Here is a 21,539-nt window from a genome sequence, read left to right as displayed (position 1 = left end):
GCGTTCTTTCATTTTAAATTATTTTAATTATTTTTTTAAATTAATTTTAGTTTAAATGTTAGGTTTTTCGTTTTTAATTCATTTTTTAATTGAAGTTTAAAATTAAAATTAATTTATTACAAATGAGATCACAGTATTAGAGATATAAGTTAATTTAAGTTATTCTTTGTGCTAAATCTGCTGCAATTAATGCTTTAAACAGCAAGCGCTTAATGAGTTTTAATTTTTTAAAATATATATTTTTTTTACACAAATTATGCGCTGGTTATTTGTTACTCGGCTTTGTTATTGTTTTTTAGTAAACAGTTATTATTTTCTATATTGTAACACCGAAAAACGTATTTGTAGTACCTTGGTGAGATTAGTGGATACTCATTTAAACTGTCTCTGCTTTGCATGTAACGATTTGTTAATGTTTTTGTTTTTTGTTTATGATTTTTTTAAATTTCTTAATAACATCGTAAACTTTATTTTAAATTATAGTTTTATTATAAGCTAAACTATGGTAAATGTCTTGTAACTGCAGCTTGTTTTATAAGTTCTTTGTAGATTTGTTGGTTTTTGTTTTTGTATTGTACAGCAATATTTGATAGCAACAGTTTCGATTTGTTAAACTTTTGAAGTTAACAATATAACAACCTATGAAAGCGATTTGTAGTTTTTATAAATTTTTATTACTATTTTTTTTTTTGATATTTGAATTTTTCATCAATTTCCGGTGATTTTTTGTTTTTGTGTTTCGTGGTTTTTAATTTTCTAAACTATGTTTTTTTGTATATTTGTTTACTTTAACATATCTAAATTTAAATATTTGTTGCTTTTTTGATTTGTTCGTAGTATGTTTTTTTGAATAATTTCATTTTTAATCATCATCGAGTGTTTCCTACGCAAGTGATTTTGTAGTAGCGATGATTTAGATTTTGTTTGCAACATTTTATTGTAGTTTTGCTTTAATTAAAGTGATAAATCAGAGTAGTGTGTGTTTTGGAGACATTAATATTTTTAAATTTTGTGCGTAGAACGTATATATTGGCAATTGACAGCAGAAGTGACACTAATAATTTACTTCGAAAGCTTTTAATACAAAACTTTAAAGATTTTCAACACTAACTTGTTAACTGCCAAGTGTCAATATACACATTACATTAATTAAAATATACTATTTCACCACACTTTAACATACATATATGTTTATAGTTTTTGAAAATATTAATCTACTGTGTAAGAAAAACTATTACCATATCTTGGTTGTTGTCAGCCGATGAACCGCGCGTAGTTAGACCACGTAATATGGCTACTGGTATATTGCCAATAGTTTCATTGTCATTAACACTGTCAAATTGCCGCACCGATAGCGTGCTTGAGTTTTTCATATGCAACATTGGCGTTGTGTTTGTAGCCGCTTCGGCAGTACTGATGACAGTGTTGTTGCCGACTGCGTCACACTCATTGCGCGCATTCAACTCATTATCTAGTTCGGATTCGGTTTCTTCGTATTCTTCCATATCGTAATCTTCACTACCCAACAAAGCATCATCTTCGGTTAGCTCGCTATCTTCGGGTGTCTCAGTATATTCGCCAAACATGTCTAAGGGGAAGGGGAAAGCCGTAGACGGTATTTCATTGCAAATGCCGCGTAATGAAAGCTCTGCTGTGGGCATTACGTCCAGCGGTGTATTTGGTGAGAAAGGCGATGAAAGCTCCGCATGCCAATCCTCCGCGAATAGCGGTGGCGTTGGCAACGATGGCGGAGTTGTTCGTGAGATGGAATCATTCGATGATGAATTAGTTTCGGCCTACAAACTGGTAGCGCTACTCGTCACAATGGGTAGATCGCCGGAATGAAGCATGTGATGAGCTGAGTGGTGATGATGATGTTGTTGTTGTTGTTGTGCAGCTGCTGCCGCCGCTGCTGCGGCTTGTTGTTGTTGCTGCTGCTGTTGTTGTTGACTCAACTTGGATTCTTTCTTAATACGTTGTTTGAGATGCACCTTGGCGTGACGCTTCTTCTCGTCGGAACGCGCAAACTTGCGACCGCAGATATCACAGGAGAAAGGTTTCTCACCGGTGTGCGTGCGTATGTGCGTTGTAAGGTGATCGGAGCGGCTGAAGGAACGCATGCAAATACGACACTGGAAGGGTTTTTGACCGGTATGTATGCGTATGTGGCGTGTAAGTTCATCGGATCGCGAAAAGCGACGGTCGCAATTCTCCACGGGGCAGGCGTATGGGCGCTCGTGTACAGGTGTTTTACTTGGCCGATTCGGATACTTGCGTGGCTTTACTGGCACCAGTTTGAGCGGCATGGTGCTCTGCTGATACACTTGTGACAAAATTTCGTGACCCTTGCTTGTCGACGGACTGTATTCAGCTAGTTGCACAACGGAATAGCCAGATTGGCCTTGCGATGCTGGCGGTTGCATATGGTGTGGCGGCGTGGGATCCGAGTAAGCCTCTTGCTTTGGAATGATACCACCAATTACGGATGCTGCGGCTGCCGAAGAGGTTGCGGATGATGGACCGGGTACTACCAAGGACTGTTGCGCGCCACCGTATTCGGCTGGCGAATCTAGCCACTGGTACTTAGTCGCGGCGACAGATATTTGTTGACGGTATTGTTGCAACTCATGATTGGCTTGCGCCTGTTGCATATCCGCTAGGCTGGTGAAGCTGCTGGTGCTGCTATAGCTTGGTGGCGGTTGTTTTAATATAATCGGTGAGCAATCCATGTTGAGACCGAGTAGTTCAACATGCTGAGCTGCCGCGCGGCCGTCATCATAACCGCCAGCGTGCATGTGATGCGAGGGTGAGGGTGTCGACGATGGTTGCGCTACAGTTTGTTGGGCGGCATAATGTGCTTGTGCTGTACTCTGTGGACCAGGTCCGAGTAAGCTGAATATGGGTGGCTGGAAGAGTGTCTTATCAGGGCTGGGTAGACCCCAGCTATTGCCAAGACCAGCGGACGGTGGAGACATTTGTCCAGGCAACACGCTCAATTGTGGCGAACCAATCTGTTGTTGCGCAGCCTGCTGCTGATGCTGATGTTGCTGTTGTTGCTGCTGTTGTTGTTGCTGAGTTGCGGCAGCGGCGGCGGCAGCTGCGGAATGCAGACCGCTCATCGCTGTATTACCTGTAGTGGTGAAAATGCCACGATATGATATTTTGCCGCTATTGCTATTGCTAGTTGCATGCGTTTGTTGTTGTTGTTGCTGCTGTTGTTGGTGTTGTTGCGCATGCTGTTGTTGTTGTTGATGTTGTTGGTGATGGTGTTGTTGATGGGCGTGTGGTTGATGAAGGCTATGCACCGTATGCTGATATTGTGTATGGTGTTGTTGTTGTTGTTGTTGTTGATGATGCTGTGTATGATGACTATTGTGTTGCAGGTGTTGTTGTTGATGTTGGTTTTGGTGTAAGGAGTTGTGGTGTGTTATTTGGTTTTGTTGTTGTTGTAAGTGATGTTGTTGCTGTTGTGGATGTTGATACGGGTGATGGCGGTGTGGTGAATGTTGGCCGGCATGTTGTTGATGGTGTTGTGTATGTTGTGTCTGCTGTTGATGGTGTTGTTGGCTTTGATGGTGTTGTTGTTGCTGTTGTTGTGTATTATTTTGAGTACTTGTATTGACAGTATTATTACATAATGTCGTGCTTGTTGCTGTTGTTGTAGATGTTGTTGTCTGATTCTGACTTAGATGTGTAGGGTACATGGTACAACTATTATTACTTGTTTCTTCCTTGACAATGGCCAAAGTTGGCGGTGTGCTGCGCTCCTCCTTCAATGGACTGCACAGCACCGGACTGGATGTGGGCTGGGGTTCGAGGGACAAATCCTCTGATTCGATGGAACCTGCAAAAAAAAGATGTGAAATTATGATTATTAATGTCGGAATTATAGGAAAATGTGAGGTTAGGAGTAGCAATTAATTAAGATACTCAGGTAATTAAATTTTGGACAGTCTATTTTCGCTTGGGAAGAATATATGTGTTTGCTTTAGATTTTACACCCATCCATACAAAACAAAACATCTTCGCAACGTGTCAACTTACATGCTGCAACATCCAGCTGCACGCTCTCAATTAATTGCATGCAACAAAATCATTCAGCATTCTTCAAGCGCTTCCACAAAAAAGATATCCATGGCAAAGTGATTTCCGCGAATGCCGCCCAGTAGTTGCCGACGCAAAGACGTTCGACGAACTTGACTGCTCGAATTGACCAAAATCAAAATGCCAAAAGGCAGCAAGCAATGCCAGTGGCAGCCAACCAGCCAGCCAGCGAGCCAGTCAGCTGGACGCTCCTTCGCGTTTCGCGAGAAATCGACACGGGAGGTCGGTCGGCTGCAGTAGCTTGAATTGCGACACAAGAAAAACATCGACATTGGACGGCAACAATAACAGCAACAAGTGTGTTGGCTATAATGTTGATTGCAACGAAAGCATCAGAAGCATCAAATGGCGAGCAAAAAAAAGTGCGAATAAAGCACAACATTACTGGTGCACAGAAGACTAATTACATTCCGAACACCGATGCATGGACACTCTCTCGCCTCTGTTGTTTTGTGCTCTGTTTTTTGTGTTGTGTTGCATTTTCTACAATGCGATTCTTCAGTTGCGAATTGATTGAGTTGCAATGTGTCTTTAATGTGACTTAACATCAATCCTGCGTTCGCGCGCTGTCGCAGCAGCACCATGTGAACACTTGTTGTAATGGTTATGAGCAGTGGTGCCGCAAACAAATGTATGGACTTCGATATACATAAGCTACTAGTGATCAAAACATAAATATGTGTAGTATGCTCAAAAGAATTCTTTAATACGGCGGTCAAGCCAGCAGTGTTATTGTCGCAGTGTGAAGTATTCACAAATGGTACTTTATCGCGCTTTTACGTAGATTTGTTTTTGTTGGTTTTGTTATAATTTTTTATTTTTTGTTTTTGCTTTGATTACCGCCTTGTATTTGTGGCGATTATTATTTTTGTTTAGTTTCATATATCGTTGTTTTTGTGTTTAATTAAGGCGGTGATATGTCGATTTTTTTTTTGTTTTAACTACACATTTTTTGCTTGATGAAAGTGTATATGATAGCTAGTGATTTAATAAAAATGCAGAAAGTTGGAATGAGATACATATGTGAATAGATTTCAGTTGCCAAACAAAGCCCGATAGACTCGGCTTCTAACGAATTCTATTTTCCTTACTATAGTAATTTAATTGTAATCAGAATTATAATTAGAAGAACATTTTATTTGTATTGCTTTAATTCAAGGTCAAAACATACGCTACTTGAGTGTAATTCACATAAAACTGTGCATACAAGTGATAAGGCCTTGAGAACCACCCAAGTCGATTCAATATTTTTTGCACCGAAAAATATGTTTGTACCGCTATCAGTTTGAACTTGGTACACTTTTCGCCCTCTAATGAACATGAACTTTGAAATTACTCATTAGCTCGAGCACTTACTCAGAACTGATAGTGTTATTTTGAGCGCCACTCAAATTTGCGGAAAAATAATTATCAAACTTTTAACAGGCACACTAAACGGAACTTCGTGGAAATTGCCTGAACTTTGCACCTCAACCGGATAATACACACATGTTGAATCATTTTCGCATGGTAATCGATGGGAATTACCATTTGATGAGGAATTGTTACAGTGAAGCCATATTGTTTAAGAGTTTTCGAAATTAAAATTTTAGCGCCGGTAGGCGTCATGCATGCGCCTCAGTTCCTTTTGAGAGAGGAGGCAAAATATTATAATGAAATATTCTCACAATTTGAGTGCACTACTTTGAATCACTTTCGCCTTTTTCTCGATGGGAATTACCGTTTAACGAGTAGTTATTGGATTATTTATAGTGTTACGAGGAACTTTTAACGCAGCCATAATGCTGAAGAGCTTTCAACTTACAATTTCTTACTTTGGCATCATATGTAGGCTCAGCTGCGTTATATTCGAGAGAAGAGAGATCAGGGTATTAATTATGAAATAAGACTCATTGCCACAATTTGAGTGCACCACCTTGAATCATTTTCTCGTTGGTAAATTGCATTTTTATTAGAATTTCCTGGAATACAGAAGATTACGAAGAAGTTTTAATGAGCCCATAATGCTTAAGCGCTTGCAATATAAGAATTCTAGCGCCGACAGAGGTTTCAGTGCAAATACATATATTAGAGTGGGGAGAGAGTGAAAGAAAGAACTAATGTAGACTCACTGAGTGCACTTCCTTCGGCAGTTATTATTGTCGCACATATACTTATGTACTCATACAAACTTGTATTTAAATCTTTTCGCATTGCTAATAAATTATTATGAATTGCCAAAATTTTATGGCTTATTTTCGGCTAATAAATATGTGTCGTGAAAGTACATACATATATGTATATGTTTGATGTATTGTGCTGAGTTCATTGCGTTCGGACGAGTTAATATTATTTTATTGTTCTTAATGCACTTTGAAATTTGTTGGGGATTCTGCCAGTTTGTGACATGAAAAATGCGTTCGGCGTTGCCAAGTTTAGCGATTAAAAGCGACTACATCATTGTCAAACAAAAAATATTATATGCAATTTGAAGGAGAAGAAGCTTCAGAAAATGCCTCAGATACATGCATACTTATGAAATACTTGCAATTCTTAAAATGGAAATGCATGAAGATTTGGAAATGCGTTGCAGAAAAAGTAAAAAAAAAAAATTATTAAAGAAATTAAAAAAAAGAGAGAAAAATACAAAAATCAGCGAAGCACAGTTAAATGTGACAAACAGCAGCACTGCTATGTATATTTTGGTCACTTAGTGTACACACGCATACTTGCCAACATTTTTTGACAATATTCTTTTTTTGTTTTTCTTTTTCTGCTCTGCATAACTTTTCCAAAAACAATACAACATTTTCTATTTGCGTGGGCAAACCGAAAATTTTCTTTTGCTACTTGTATGCTGGTTGTTGTGGCCATTGCTGCTGTTCGTACAACGCGCTGACTTTCGAAATTAAATGTTTTGTAAAATTTATGGTGACAGCAACTTTTTATGTATTCATAGCTAATAAATGTATTTTATTTGATTTTTTCTTTTCGCTTTTTTGTTTTGTTTCAAATTTTTGTTGTTGTTGCAGAAACGTTTTCTTCGTCTACGAAATTGTTTTTAGACTTTTACCCGCAAATGTATAGATCATAAAAAATATAATTAAGAAATATTAAGTAATTAATTGCCGCTGAATGCAGGCATTTTCTGTTCTTTTGTTTTTAAATAAAAGAATTACACTGTAGCTAATTTTATATTTAAGTGCCAATAGAAAAGCATGATGAAGAAACGTGTTGAAGAGCGCTTATACGAGTATAAGAAAATATAATATTTATTATTTGGTTTATTGCTGCTAAAAATAAAATAATTTAATGTTTTCAATTAACTGCACTGATTTTGAAGTACAAATGTATGTATGCCTCTATGGATATTTTTTTGTGATAAAATGAAAAAAATATTATAAATTTTCAATATTTATTCGTTGTGTTCTAGAAAAAATACCTTTAACTATTTAGACTTTTAAACACTTCAGAGTGGATTTTTTTTGCAGTTGGAATATATTTTGACCATTTTGGGCACTTAACTATGATAAATTGCTACACGCGCCTAATTGTAGGCAACGTTTTTTTAGTTTTCTTTTTGTACTGTAATTAATAATGAGTGGGCGTGTAATATCGAATGATAAGTCAACTATTTACTTTAATAAAATATAATCAATTTTAGACAATAAATAAAATAAATATAATAATAATAAATAAAAAAATAAATAAATAAATAATTCGTAAAGTTTAACAAACTCATCGCTGCCTTTTTCTACTTTTCATAAGAAAAAATGGAATTGCATTCGAAAATCTTTCACACACATATCACATGCATACCCACATAAATACAAAATCTAAAACGTCTACAATTCATTAGTCCAGTCTTGTCGCCATTTGCGTGCAATGGGAAAAGTTTATGAAATTTGTATTTCCTTTCTGAAATTACTATATCAATTAAATTCAATTTGTTGCGCTTTTTTATTTACATTTTCGACGTATCTTAGCATTCAAACTGCTTTGTTTTCCAACGAAATTATGTGAAAAAAAGTGTAATCAAACTGAGCAAGTATGTAGTGGTAGCGAGGGGGTTGCTGCATTAAGCAAATTCACATTTAAGCGCGCTTTACGAGATCACAGATGTCCGTATCAAATACATTCTTTAATTCAATTAGAATGAGCATATTTAGCACGAGATCAGCGCTACGAAAGTCTGTGCGACTAAGAAGCGCAAACGCTAGGCCGCCAGTGATAACGACTCAGTAGTCATGGCATAAGGCCTGGGGGAAACATTGACACTGAACGGAAATGTTTAATAGTATATACGACACGATTAATTAATACCGTAACTACTATAATGTGCCTGATAAACAGTTATCGTTGATGTATAGAGTGTCTTTGTAATTTTATAGGTATGTATGCTGGTCTCATATGGAGTTGTCTTTGTGTGCTTTAGTAGCAATTTAATCGAGGAAAATGCTGCTCTTTTAAAAGAAAGTTAGTAATAAATTTTGTATAAGATAAATACTGGAGATATTGAGGGTTCTGAAATACTAAAGAATAATTTGAATAAAATATTTTTAATGTTCTGCTCATTTTTTCCAAATAAAACAACAACTCTCAACAAAAATATAATAAATAATAAAAATATTATTTTTTTTTTAATGACTCGCTAATTTTGTATAACCTCCAAGTATGATCACTCAACAAGCAGACAAATTACTCAACTTCAAGCCAAAATAAATAGCCGCAAATGTTGTAAAAATTAACTAATAATTTTTATAAATAATTTTTAAAAATATCACTACAATGTGATTATTGTTTTCTGAATATTAACAAAAAAAAACAAAAAACGAAAAAAATAACAAAAACAATTTAAAAGTGAAAACATGAAAAACAACATGTTTTAACAAGATCTTAAGTGCCCTTAACACAACACTCGAGAGTCCGAAGTGTCTTTTCAGCAGTGCGCCAAAACATACACACAGACAGACATGAAATAAACAACGGATATAAAAATAAAAATTGGAAGAAAAATATGAAAACACACAAGACATAGAGAAATAAGAGAAGAAAAAAACATTAACTTAAACACTCAGCAGTATCAAGGCATGATCAGTCAAAAATGGAACGCAACTTAGCCAAGATAAATTTATTATATGTACGACACAATACTAAAGCACAGGGTCTATGAAACAAGGAATTTCGCAAGCGAGTACCAGCGAGTGTCTGTAAGTATGTCTTTTACGATATTTCATTGTCTGCAAGATTATTCGTTTAATATTTGTAAGAAAATATATAATTGCCCACTTGTGCGCAATGGTCAGTTGTTGTTGCTGCAATATACGAAATATTGCTTAAGAGGTTAGGTAGAAGTTGGGAGAGTAACAAAAAAGAATAACATAGGTTTTGAAGATAAGTTCTTTTTTCATTCTGAATATAACTAAGGTCTGATAGTGTGTTCTTTTTAAAAGCCTCTGAAATTAATATTATTGCACTTTACTTTGTACTGGTCCTTAAACAACAGTTTTATGAAACTTACAGATCTTTAGAAGCCTTGATATTCAAAGTGGAGTTCCATGAAAATGAAATATTTACAAATTTGATTATACTTTATGGTTCTCTTCGTTCTCTTCGAGCGATTCCAGCCACCGCAACACTATTTGAAAGTATTTTAATAACGATTTCGAATTTTTGGTTGTCCCCAGTGTTGTGACTAATTCTCTGAGCCATTCTTTAAGTCAATAAATCAATTGTAACTTAAGACCAATATACGGCACAATATCCAAGACAATCGTTGCGCACACACAATCACTATTAGCATTAATTAAATGCCAAAATTATAACAAAAACTCTTTTGAGCCAAAACAAACAGTTCGTGCAAAAATATCGCATGAAATGGAACCTGTCCGTAGTGATCGAAATGATTATTCAATGTTAATCAGCAGTGAAATGTGTCAGCGTTTTGTAAGCTTTCGAAGTAGATCAGGTTTCGCGCATCATAATTTATAAGAAACCGATTTAAGGTTGATATAAAAATACTTTGTCAGCGCAGACTCGGCACGACTTTGAGACTCAATAAATACATATGTACATATATACAATAAATATTTAGAAAGAATATAATTTGCTAACATATACTCGTATTTCGCAAGCATTCCTTACCTGTAATGGGTGGCGGCTCAACAATGGTTGATGGTCCGAAGAATGATGGAATATCGTTGGATGTGGTGACGGGCGTATTGAGATCGCCCGTCTGCGTATCACCGCACTGCGCGTCCGACGGCAATGACTGCTGATGCGATTGCTTGACAACGCTGCTTGCGATATCTACGCCGTTGGGAGTGGCGCCGACGCCACCTAAACTGGCTGCCGCGTGACTGCCCGGACTATGTTGTGCGGTATTGAGCAGACTCAAATGTGTCGCGGAATTGCGTCCACTATTATTATTACTGTTGTTGTTGGCTGCAGTGACTGCGGCGCTTGCCGCTAGCGTTGGCGATGTTAGCGCCGCGTTTGCTTGCTGTACTGCGGTCGCTACTGTATTACAACTTGTATTACTGCTGTTGCTGTTGCTACTACTGTTGTTGGTGGCAACACCGATACGTGTGAAATTTGTACGTGAAATGGCAGCGCTCAACGCTGAATTTGTGCCTGCTGCCGCGGATGTGACAATATTATTGGTTGTCGCTGTATTACACGCGCTGCTGCTGCCGCTGCTGCTGCACGCTAGGGCGGTCTGATGATTGTTATTCGCCGTCGAGAGATTGTAGTGGAGTAACGTTTGGGCGGCGCCCAAATGGCCACCGCCAAATGTATGTGATGGGGTGCTGAGATAGGTGGCCGCCGATGTGGCCGCGGTCGAGGGACTAGTCTGTGCGGTGGTCTTGAAGAGACACGTATCGAAGCTCAGCACATTGAAGTGTGCGGCGGCGGCGGATTCGGTTAGTAGGAATGCGTGATGCGATGGCGCCACAAGGGTTTCAAGCCCTTCCATGATCATGGCCGCTGATGGGGTTCCAGGGGCTACGCCACCTAAGAGAAGAAAGAGGAAGCATAATTGTATGATTAGTTTAGTGGTTTTAAGTTTAATATATAAGCTAGAGATTTCAAAATCTAATATATTGTGCAGTAAAAAAGATTAAGCTACTTATTTTGATCCCATATTAGAATTCAAGCAAACAGCTGTATTTCAAAATATGATATAAAAACTCCAGAAAATAGAACTAGAAGGTTTCTAAAAATGAGAACTAGAAGAAATTGAAAAATATAATAAAATAAATATACAATGTGCTCTCAAATAAATAATTTAATTCATTTTATTTAGGGCAATTAAATGTTGATTAATTTTAAGAGTTTTTTTTTAATTTTTGATTCTCATTTCGCTCGTTTACACATGAACAAATGTCAAAATCTTGTGTGGCAATCATTGATTGGTTTGATTTGACAGCAATTAGATTTTTCGACTCCCTAACAGGGTTGTCCGAATGTAATTACTAATTACAAGTCTACAATATTTCGACTAACAAACATTTATGGCTACAATTCAATGAAAATAGCATTTCATTCATTGGCGCAATCATTCTCTTATACATATAGACTCATTACATATTTATTTGATTATTTACTACGATAGCTAATACAACAATATCATAAAATATCAGCCACCAAATGGACATAACATTAACCAACTGACATCGTGCACCCACACACGACACGCACCGTTCAAGCTACCATCAATGCTCTCACACTCAATCGAGCCATCATTGGCGCTGACAACTCAACGCCACGCCAACAATTACAACGTGTCGCCCGCAGCAACAGCAGCAACAATCGTGTTTAGAACAACAACTTGTTGTATACAATTAAATTGAAATCGATTAAGCACTTAAAGCACAAATGGCAGCAGCGAAGAAGCAGTCTACCAAATGAAGAAGCACATGTGTGAACTCAAGGTAGGGAAGTGTATGCTCAGTAAGCTGACTGGCTAAAGTGTTCCAGTTCCCACAATGCTTTTTGGCAAGCTCTGTGCTAGGCGTTTCATATTGCTTTTCGTTAAGCACTGACCCACTTTTGACAGCACAAACTGTCAGCTAGCTTCATTTATGTGCAAGTTTATCAGTGTGCGTGTATAAACTAGTCATACATTGTGAAAATTCGCCAAAAGTATGCGCGCATGCGCATCAATTATCTCACAAAAATGTCTAAAATGCATGTAAGTAGGTATATACTATACTATTTTGAGTATATTACTTCATAAGTGCGTATGTATATGGTCAATATTGGTATAGCGCAGCATTTTTTGTCTATTAAAAAGTCATAAAAAATATCACTTGACAATTTACTTGGCAATTCGACATTAATTTGCCATTATTTACATAAGAAAGGTGTGTATAGACGTATATGAATACCTAAATACAGAGCTAGGTGCTCATGCGCATACTCAGCTTAACTTCAGCAGTGTTTGTGCGGGTGTTTCATGTATCTAAACATTCACACATACATACACATGCATACATATGAATATATGCATCATCGCCACTCACTGATGTCACTAATTTAATTCCATGCGTTTAATTGAATTTCACTTGAGAGTGTAGAAAATGTCGAAATTGATTATTTTATGGTTTTCTATTGTCTTTTAAATGTGTCATAAATTAGACGGGTGATGTTTTGTTATGGTTCAACGTTTAGCGGTTAGACGTTGACATTATTTCGTAAAAATTACAACAAAATTAACGCTTTGGCAAGTCGTAATAATTTAGTGAGAAAAAAATGCATGACCCAAAAGGCGTCCAAACACATTACTGATTATCATAAATATCAACGAAAATTTAAAAATCACAAAAAATTAAAAAAAAAAATTACAAAAAATATAAATAAATAACCCAAAAACATCACAGCAGCTCGCAAATTTTGGTGTACACTTGAACTGCTTGGCGCTTGAAGAAACATCACTTGAGCAGCTCGCCAATTTTAAGCGTTGGTGACTTATAAGCGAGCAGTATCCAGTCTCATATCAAGCTCGTACAGACGCAGCAGTCGAAACCTCAGCGTCGACCTCACGGCAACTCATTTCATTTGACTTTTTTCTACTTTAATAAATTTTTAGCGCCTCCATATATGCGCAAAAATATATATATTTATATATATGTAGCTCTGTAAATATATTCATTATTTATTTAGAGGAAGCTCTTTTCAACCATTTGCTCTTCGCTTGAAGTGCACTTAATGTCAGAATCTCTGCGCTAAAATAACTACTGTGCGCATTTATTTATTTAAATAAATAAAAAAACAAACTATTTCAACGTCAACGTTGCTCTTCTTTGTTTATTAAGCTTTTGCAAATTGTACGAGTTATTCATTGACGGAATTGCGGTGAAGTGTGTACGAGCACTTATGTTTTATCAACGGACAAAAGTGAAACCGAAGTGTGCACGCTCTTCTCTGCATTATTTTTTGAAAATGATGTGGCAATATGTTTTTTTGCTATTTAGTATGCACAAAAAAGTGGCAAATATGTGGAATTAAAAATACCATTTAAATAGTTTTGCTCACTTTTGGAATATTTTTGTAAAATATTTACATTTTATGGCGCCTTTTACTATGATATTTAATGAGTTTAAGTTGTAAATTATATTAATATATTATACCATTGCTACTATCAGTAAAACGTTGCCTACCTTTAGGAGAACTACCATTTAAAGTAAAATGTTGCCTATTTTTAGGAGTTTCACTAGTATTTTTAACCATAACGAATTATTTAAATCAGTAATATTATTGAATTTAATATAAAATACAGTAGTATTATACTGGATCGGAATTCATTTTTCAATAATATCAAATATGAATACCTTGAGCTTATTCTAATGATTGCGCCACAATATAGACTAATTTTTACTATTTCTTCTGCTATATCATATGCTACATAAAAAACAAATATTTGCAAATACGCGGTGCTTTGAAATATTGAAACTTTTTTACCTAAAAATGTCAATTAATAATTGCGCTGAAATATATACTACATTTTTTAAATAATTTATACTATTTGCTGTAAAATAAATAATATGTCGACTATGTACCGGGAACTTGCAAATAAATAAAATTTCATTTATTTGAAAATCACTTTTTTTAGAAACTTTCAACTACAAAACTCGTTTCATAACAGTTCTAAATTTTAAAATGTATTATATTTGGTTTTAGCTCGAGCGCTTTCAACCACTCATGAAGATTTAACTTTTTAAGCACTGTTCTATGATCTCTTTGCCAAGATTAACTGATAAGCATTGCAAAAAATTAAAATTATTTGTTTCACTGTGTGCTGTAGATATGTACGATTTTATAAAAAAAATATAATACTTAACACATTCAAAAGATATAAAAAAGCTATAAAAACGGAATTAGAATCACTACCAATAGCAACAATACAACAACAATACAACAGTGCACTTGATATTGATTTGAAATAATTCATTCATATTTGTGACTAAACCAGCAAAGATTGCTCGTAGCTGCATACATATATACAAACACACACACAAACTCATTGATATTAGCACAGAGTTATTGAAAAAACAGAATATTATTCAAGAAAAAAATTTGCATTGCTATAAAAAATGGCAAGTACACGTAAAATACCAACAACTGTCAAGCTACAACAATGAATCACTTGCCAAACACACACACCCTCAAACAGCCAAATGTGTGTTTAAGCATCTTTTGAGAATCGCGAGCGAATGCTTCGCTACAGTGTATAGCCAGCAAAGTCGCGTTTAAGCTCAGCTCAGCCGTGCTCTACTAAATAGCTAGTAGCGTCGGCGTCTTCATTGGCAGCGCTGCTCGTATGGCGCTGTGTAACTGGTGAATGGCTGGGCTGCTGTCTTATTGTCTTTGTGGGTGTGTGTATACACCTATGATCGGTAGACATCATTGACACTCCTCTAAAATGATGCAGCAGTTCCGAAGTTTTTGTTGCTTTTATTTTGATTTCTTTATACTTTTGCTAGATTTTAGAAGTGGTTTTCGTCAGAGCTTGTTGCTTTGCTACAACTCTGATTTCGTGTTTGTTGGTGTTCTTTACTTCGATACGGTTGTCAGTAGTGCTCGTATTTTGGCTTATGAGGAGCGGGTGTACGTTTAGCTATACTATATATATATATGTACATGTATTTGTTTATAAGCAGTACGGATAATCTGTTTGAGTTCTGTAGCATACTAGAAATCGTATAAAAAGCAGAACATTCTTTAATGTTCTAAGCGATATTAAATGAATATCAAATGAAACAAGGCCAAAAACAAAATCAAAATCTCAAAAACATATAATTCAAACAAAATGAATATTTTCGTTAAATTTTAACCCGAAAAATTCAAATTATGTACTTTAAAATTCAATAATTTGAATTATAATTTTTTAAAATTCAAAAAAAATTTTGAAAACCAACAGAGCTAAGCCTAATAGGAGAAGAAATTGGAGCATTGTTATATTTCAGCGCTTAGCTACGTTGTTCCAGAAGCTCTCATTTATGGTAATTTAAGAAATAAATGAAATTTAATTAAAAATAAAAACAACAATAAAGAACTGTTAGCATTATTTTTGCAAAAATTGCAACAATTTTCCTAAAAAAAAAAAAAAAATCGCCAATTGTAACACCGCTTCCAGCACAAAATCAACTTCCTGTAGACACACATAGATACCCACACTCCTCATTCGATCAAAATCACGCTCAAGCCGCACACAATATTTCATTAGCAGTTCGTTAACTATGAATGACAATATTAAAGCTGGCTAATATACAGCTAAATGGGCATTTCTATCGGCTTTTATAAATACAAACACATATACAGACACATATCTACTCTTTGTGTGAGACTCCACATTTAGCAGTAAATGAAATTTTAGTTTAAACGCGCAAAAATATTTAAGAATGGAATAAGTTAATAACAATAATGCAAAGTTATCTGGCAATATTATTTTAATTAAGTATTCAACCGGTTTCAAGATGAGAAGCTGCTGCTGGGAGCTTGAACTGTGACTGTTGCGACTGTAGTCGGCAATCGCTGTTGACGACTTTTGGCTTACGGTCACTAGCTGCGGACTGACGGTGTTCTGTTCTGCTGTGCTGTGCTCTTAGGCTCTGGTGAGTTCATGAAAATATGCTCTGGCACAACCGCTGCTCATAGACGAACCTTTTACGTGGCTGTGTCGTCGACAGCGCTGCCGTTGGAGGCGGTGGTGGCTGCCTTGTACACGTTTGTGGTGGCTCGTCGTCTGTCGCATTTACCTTGCAACGATTGTCTTGATGTTTTAAGCCGATGTTGTGATTTTTTCCATGGCTTTTAAACGATATTTATTTTGAATGCTTTTATTATTTTTGCGTTTTCTTCATTTCAGCTGCGTGTTTTTGTTACTTAGACCAATGGATTCTTGTAGCAAAAGCCAGCTACATGTTTGCTTGTATTTAAGCCGCTGTGTGTGTGAGTGTGGGATATTAAACAACGCTTTTTATATTAATGTTTATTTATTTTTTATATTTTTGTTTTGTATTTTTTATTGTTTTTGCCTTTGGCTGTATGTTGCTTTTGGCTGTCTGAATGGGATTAAAAGAGCGCGCCACAAGTTGCTGCAAAGCGTATAGCGGCTTGTGGAGAAGTGAATTGTTGTGGTCCAGCCGCCTGTTTGGACTTTTGCATATTGGCTACTTAACGGCTCCATAAAGAGTGATATGCTGCTGTTTTTATTGTATTTGTGTTATTATTACTATTATTATTGTTATTATTGTGGCTAGTGCCGGGTATTGAATGTGTGGTTGGCGCATTTTTGTTATTTTTGCTTTTATTGCTGTTGGCAAATTTTACATTATGCTGGCGGTTTAATGTAGAAAATATTTTCCTTATTTTTATTTAAAGTAAAAATTATGTATTTTTTTGGCGCTTGCGTAAAATATGCACAAAATTTTGCTAATTAATGGAAAAATTAACTAAAAAATAATAAAATAAAGGAAAGAGAACAAGATAATAAAAATAATAATAATAACTGAAATGGTAATTATTAAATAAAAAAATTAAAACGAAAAATATTACTTATCATTAAATAAAAATAAATTTTACAAAACAAAAAAAAAACAGAAATATAAAAAATTAAAAATTAATAAATTACTAAAAAAAATTTAAAAATTTAAAACAACAAATATTAATTACACTGTGATAGTCAAAAAAAAAAAGACAAGACCAAATTCGACGGTTTCCCCCTATTTCGGGTCCTACGAATCGAACTGCATCATTACTTTTTTGAGTTACAATCATGGTTTCATACAAAATTTTTTTTTTGAAGTTTTTCATCAAAGTGGCCCATTGTAAGAGAAAGGCACTTTTTCTTCGGTCTCTAACTTTTTTAATGTTGACTTTTTTGGTAAACTTTCTTTGGCAAAGCTTCTCAGAATAAGTCCGTCTTTAAGTTCTTAGATGACTGTAAACCCCAAAATCAATGTTTTTTGTGTCCTTATAGCCAATATGTAAAAAAAACTGAAATTTAATCCATTTTTTTAATGTTTTTGCACTCACGTTTCGTCAATATTTTAATTTACCCTTTGATACTTATACATTAAGTGACACCCCATCACATTATAAACCATTGCTTAGGAATGCACCGGTCTGAAGATTGGAAAAAATATGTATATGACATGGTAGACGCTTTTGAAGAAATAGGTGTGAATATGTCCTTAAAAATTTATTTCTTTCACCATCACAAGGACCATTTTGAGCAGCAAGTTCCGACTGAATCCGATGAGCATGGAGAAAGATTTCATCAAGTCGCCGCCCCCTTGAACATTGGTACAGCGGAAAAAAGCTTGACTCGTTGCTTGCTGATTTGTGTTAGACATTGATAGATGTCTTATTAAATTTAATTTAAATATTGTGTACAAATTTATGATACTTATTGATAACACTTATAAGATACAAAAAAAATAAAATAGCACACAAACATAGTTAGTGTAGCTTTTTTAAAAAATACAAATTTTGTTAAGTTTTTTTTTCTAATGGTTAGTTTTCTCAGAACGTTGTCTTTGCTTAAGTTTCTTACTATTACAAGATGTCACTTAATGTATAAGTATCAAAGGGTAAATTAAAATATTGCCGAAACCTGAGGGCAAAAACATTAAAAAAATGGATTAAATTTCAGTTTTTTCGACATATTGGCTATAAGGACACAAAAAACATTGATTTTGGGGTTTACAGTCCTCTAAGAACTTAAAGACAGACTTATTCTGAGAAGCTTTGCCAAAGAAAGTTTACCAAAAAAGTCAACATTAAAAAAGTTAGAGACCGAAGAAAAAAGTGCCTTTCTCTTACAATGGGCCACTTTGATGAAAAACTTCAAAAAAAAATTTTGTATGAAACCATGATTGTAACTCAAAAAAGTAATGATGCAGTTCGATTCGTAGGACCCGAAATAGAGGGAAACCGTCGAATTTGGTCTTGTCTTATTTTTTTTTTTGGAAAAAAACTATCACAGTGTTATTATTAAATAAAAATAATTTTGCAAAATACAAAACAGTCTACAGAAATGGAAAAAAAACAAAAAAATAAAATTAAATAATATTATTAAAAATTAAAAACAATAAATTTTACTTATTAAATAAAAATAGTTTTGCTGCTTTGTTTCGCTTACTTATTTTTGTAATTTTTTTTTGCTTTTTTTTCTTAATTTCGACCTTGACGTAATTGGTTGTAGCTTTAAGGTCAGCTTTTCAACACACTCGGTACCATAAGTGGTCAGTTTGCCTGTTTTTGGTTGTTCCGAAATCAACTATTTGCAATTTGAAATAGTGCTTGTCAGATTAAACAAAATATTTTTGCAATACTCATTTGAATTCGGTTTTTCATACAACAAAAAAAGAAAAAACACACTCAATGTCAAAAAATAATATATTTTTATCAAAAAAAATATATTTTTTATTGTCATTATAATTATTATAAAACATCAAACATTTGCAGTCATAATTCTACCTGTTCGCTTGATTTGGCCACAATCAATTTGATAACAATCTGTCTCATACACAAATATATTTCGCACATGAAATGCATTAACATTTTTATTGAGACTGATTTGAAATGCATAGCAAAGCGTACGTTAACATCTTGACGCTGAACACAGGCGTTCAAAATTTACTTTTGAAAAATACAAAAAAAAATATTTTCACACACACATGCATGATCATTTTGATATGTGCACCGTTGTGTTATGTGCAGTTTTTATGACATGAACAATAAAAAGTAAAAATTCACATTAAATTGCAGAACATTTTCCACAAACATAGTTGAGGTTAAATATACATATTATATAGTTTACTTGCAATATTTCTGATGAGCTCTAGAAAATAACATGTTTCGAAGCAATAGCACGCAGGAAGCTTAAAACCTTGGAACTTCGGACCTTGGATTCTGTTTTAACAGGTTATATGGGATTAATTGGACAAAAAGAGAACGAGGTCCTCAGCTTATAAGTACATCTTCGACATTTTTAAGACTTTTACAACTTCACTTTTTTTAATTGAGTTGTGTTAAGAAGCTTCATCTTTGGTAGGGATTTTTTTAGAATAACCAATTGGAAAAGTGATCATATGGTATTATATTAGAAATAATAGTACATTCAGCTTATTATCACACATATTACATATAAATAAATAAAAATAAAATATATAAATAACATTTTCTGCTACATGCCAACAACTACAAACAACTCTGTGCAACTTCTAAGGTGTGACAATGCATAACATAACACTTTTCTTTTACTACTTTTTCAAACGCAGCAGTGCTTCAGGCAATTTTCTTGTATTCGATCGGACGCAACAGCTCTGTTTTTTGTATTTTCCAACTCATGGATATACAACAATGCACAAATTGTGCGTTTTGTAGAATTTAATAAAACAAACAACTGCATTCACATGCCGGTGTGACAGCGCGGCAGCTGCCGGCGGTGGCGACAAGTGGCGGCCACTGAGCACTACGTTGCATGAAATGCGGGTGTATGTATGTGTGTTTTCATAAAAAATTAGAAACGAAAATATTTGCTTGCGGCCACACGAGAGACGTGTGATGTGTCAAAAGTTTATTTTTACTTTTTTTCTATTTTTTTCTATTATTTTAATTTTTTTTGTACTTTTTCTAAATTTAAATGCGCGGCGTTCGAGTGAAGCGCTAACTAAACAGGCTACTGTTGGCTAATACAATAGCTGCGTGCATGTAAATCTTGCATACGCGCTGAAAGTGACGTGAGAAGCTGTGTTTTGTGTTTTGCGTCAGCAATGTTTGCCGTTATTATTGAGCGCTTAAACAAATAACGGTGAGTTCTGAGCAACACATGTTGCTGGCTGGCTGGCTAATTGTGTAATAATTAATTTGTTGAGTTGTTAGGGCAACACAAGTTGTTGTTGTTGTTTTTGTGGTCAAAGACAATAAGCGTGCATTCAAGCTCAGCACAAGCTCAGCGCAATCACACAGCACATTATGGGAAACGCAGCGATAAATGATTGAGCTTACTGCTGAGCTGCTTTACACAAACAAACATAGTTTTACAGGGCACTAATAGCACGCAAACCGTTAACATGGGAATATGAGTTGCAACAACAAGTGCAACAACAACACCGAAATCACCTCATTTGACCGTTCCGTTTTTGGCTTTTGTTGCCGCCGTTAATCGGCCAGAGTGGTCATGTGGATTGATTGTGCATTTATTGCCGCATTGTTGTTGTCGGTATAAATTTGTAAATTTGTCGTTGGAGAATGTGTTGGAAGAGTGCTTGTTGTTGTTGCTGTGTGCACATAAAGAAAATCTCCGCATATTTAAGCCGCCGATAAACAAACTATAAATATTTTTACGGCTGACTATTTTCATATTTTCCGTCGCTAATGTCGCAGACAAGCCAACAATGTTGCAACATTGTAAAAACATATGTACATATGTGTAGATATAAAATTTTGTTCAAGCATCATTTCTAGGCATATAGATATTAGAAAATTTGTGAATATTACAAAAAAATTATGGAAAAAAATAATTTTCTCATCACTTGCCGCTGCTAAGTGAGCAAACATTTTCAAATGTTATTGTTGGCCATTCGGCGTGTTGCAGTTTATTAGTGGTAAATGTACATTTTTATTTGCATATAGGCGCGGGTGTGTTGGCGTTGCAGCTCGGTAATTGACTACAAAGTCACACGCGCGGCAGTTAGCCATACTGGCGGTCCACATATATACTATAAGCACATATTTATATACATATATACATACTTATTTGTTGGTATTTTTGTAATTTTATGTAGTTTTTTACTTTTAAGTGAATTTGTTTTTTCTTGTTTTGTTGTTTTTTTTTGCGCTGCTAAGAATTTGTCCGCTATTTTGTTTTCATAGCACGCGAATTTTTATTGAGCGTTAAATGAATTTACATACATACAAGCACATATTTCGTGTGTTTGCAAATT

The 21,539-nt window shown here is 35.0% G+C and overlaps 1 protein-coding gene across 3 annotated transcripts in view; it reads right to left on the bottom strand.

Annotated features, from left to right (window-relative positions):
* Positions 1 to 954: 954 nt before the first annotated feature.
* Positions 955 to 21,539, bottom strand: part of LOC105212319 (myb-like protein Q) — a 106,010-nt gene continuing 85,425 nt past the window's right edge. For 2 of the 3 annotated variants that reach the window (XM_011184215.3, XM_054231323.1), the window contains exons 4-5: positions 10,228 to 11,097; positions 955 to 3,844 (exon numbers count right to left, since the gene is read on the bottom strand). In XM_011184215.3, coding sequence (XP_011182517.1) covers positions 1,797 to 3,844; positions 10,228 to 11,097 — 2,918 coding nt within the window. In that variant the 3' untranslated portion in view covers positions 955 to 1,796. The remainder of the gene's footprint in view (positions 3,845 to 10,227; positions 11,098 to 21,539) is intronic. The other variant, XM_029040204.2, reaches the window with a different exon arrangement.

The sequence above is a fragment of the Zeugodacus cucurbitae genome, chromosome 2, assembly GCF_028554725.1.
Source record: "Zeugodacus cucurbitae isolate PBARC_wt_2022May chromosome 2, idZeuCucr1.2, whole genome shotgun sequence".
Taxonomy (NCBI): Eukaryota; Metazoa; Arthropoda; class Insecta; order Diptera; family Tephritidae; genus Zeugodacus; species Zeugodacus cucurbitae.
Note: the sequence above shows the minus strand (reverse complement) of the source record. Positions and strands in the feature narration are given on the sequence as shown.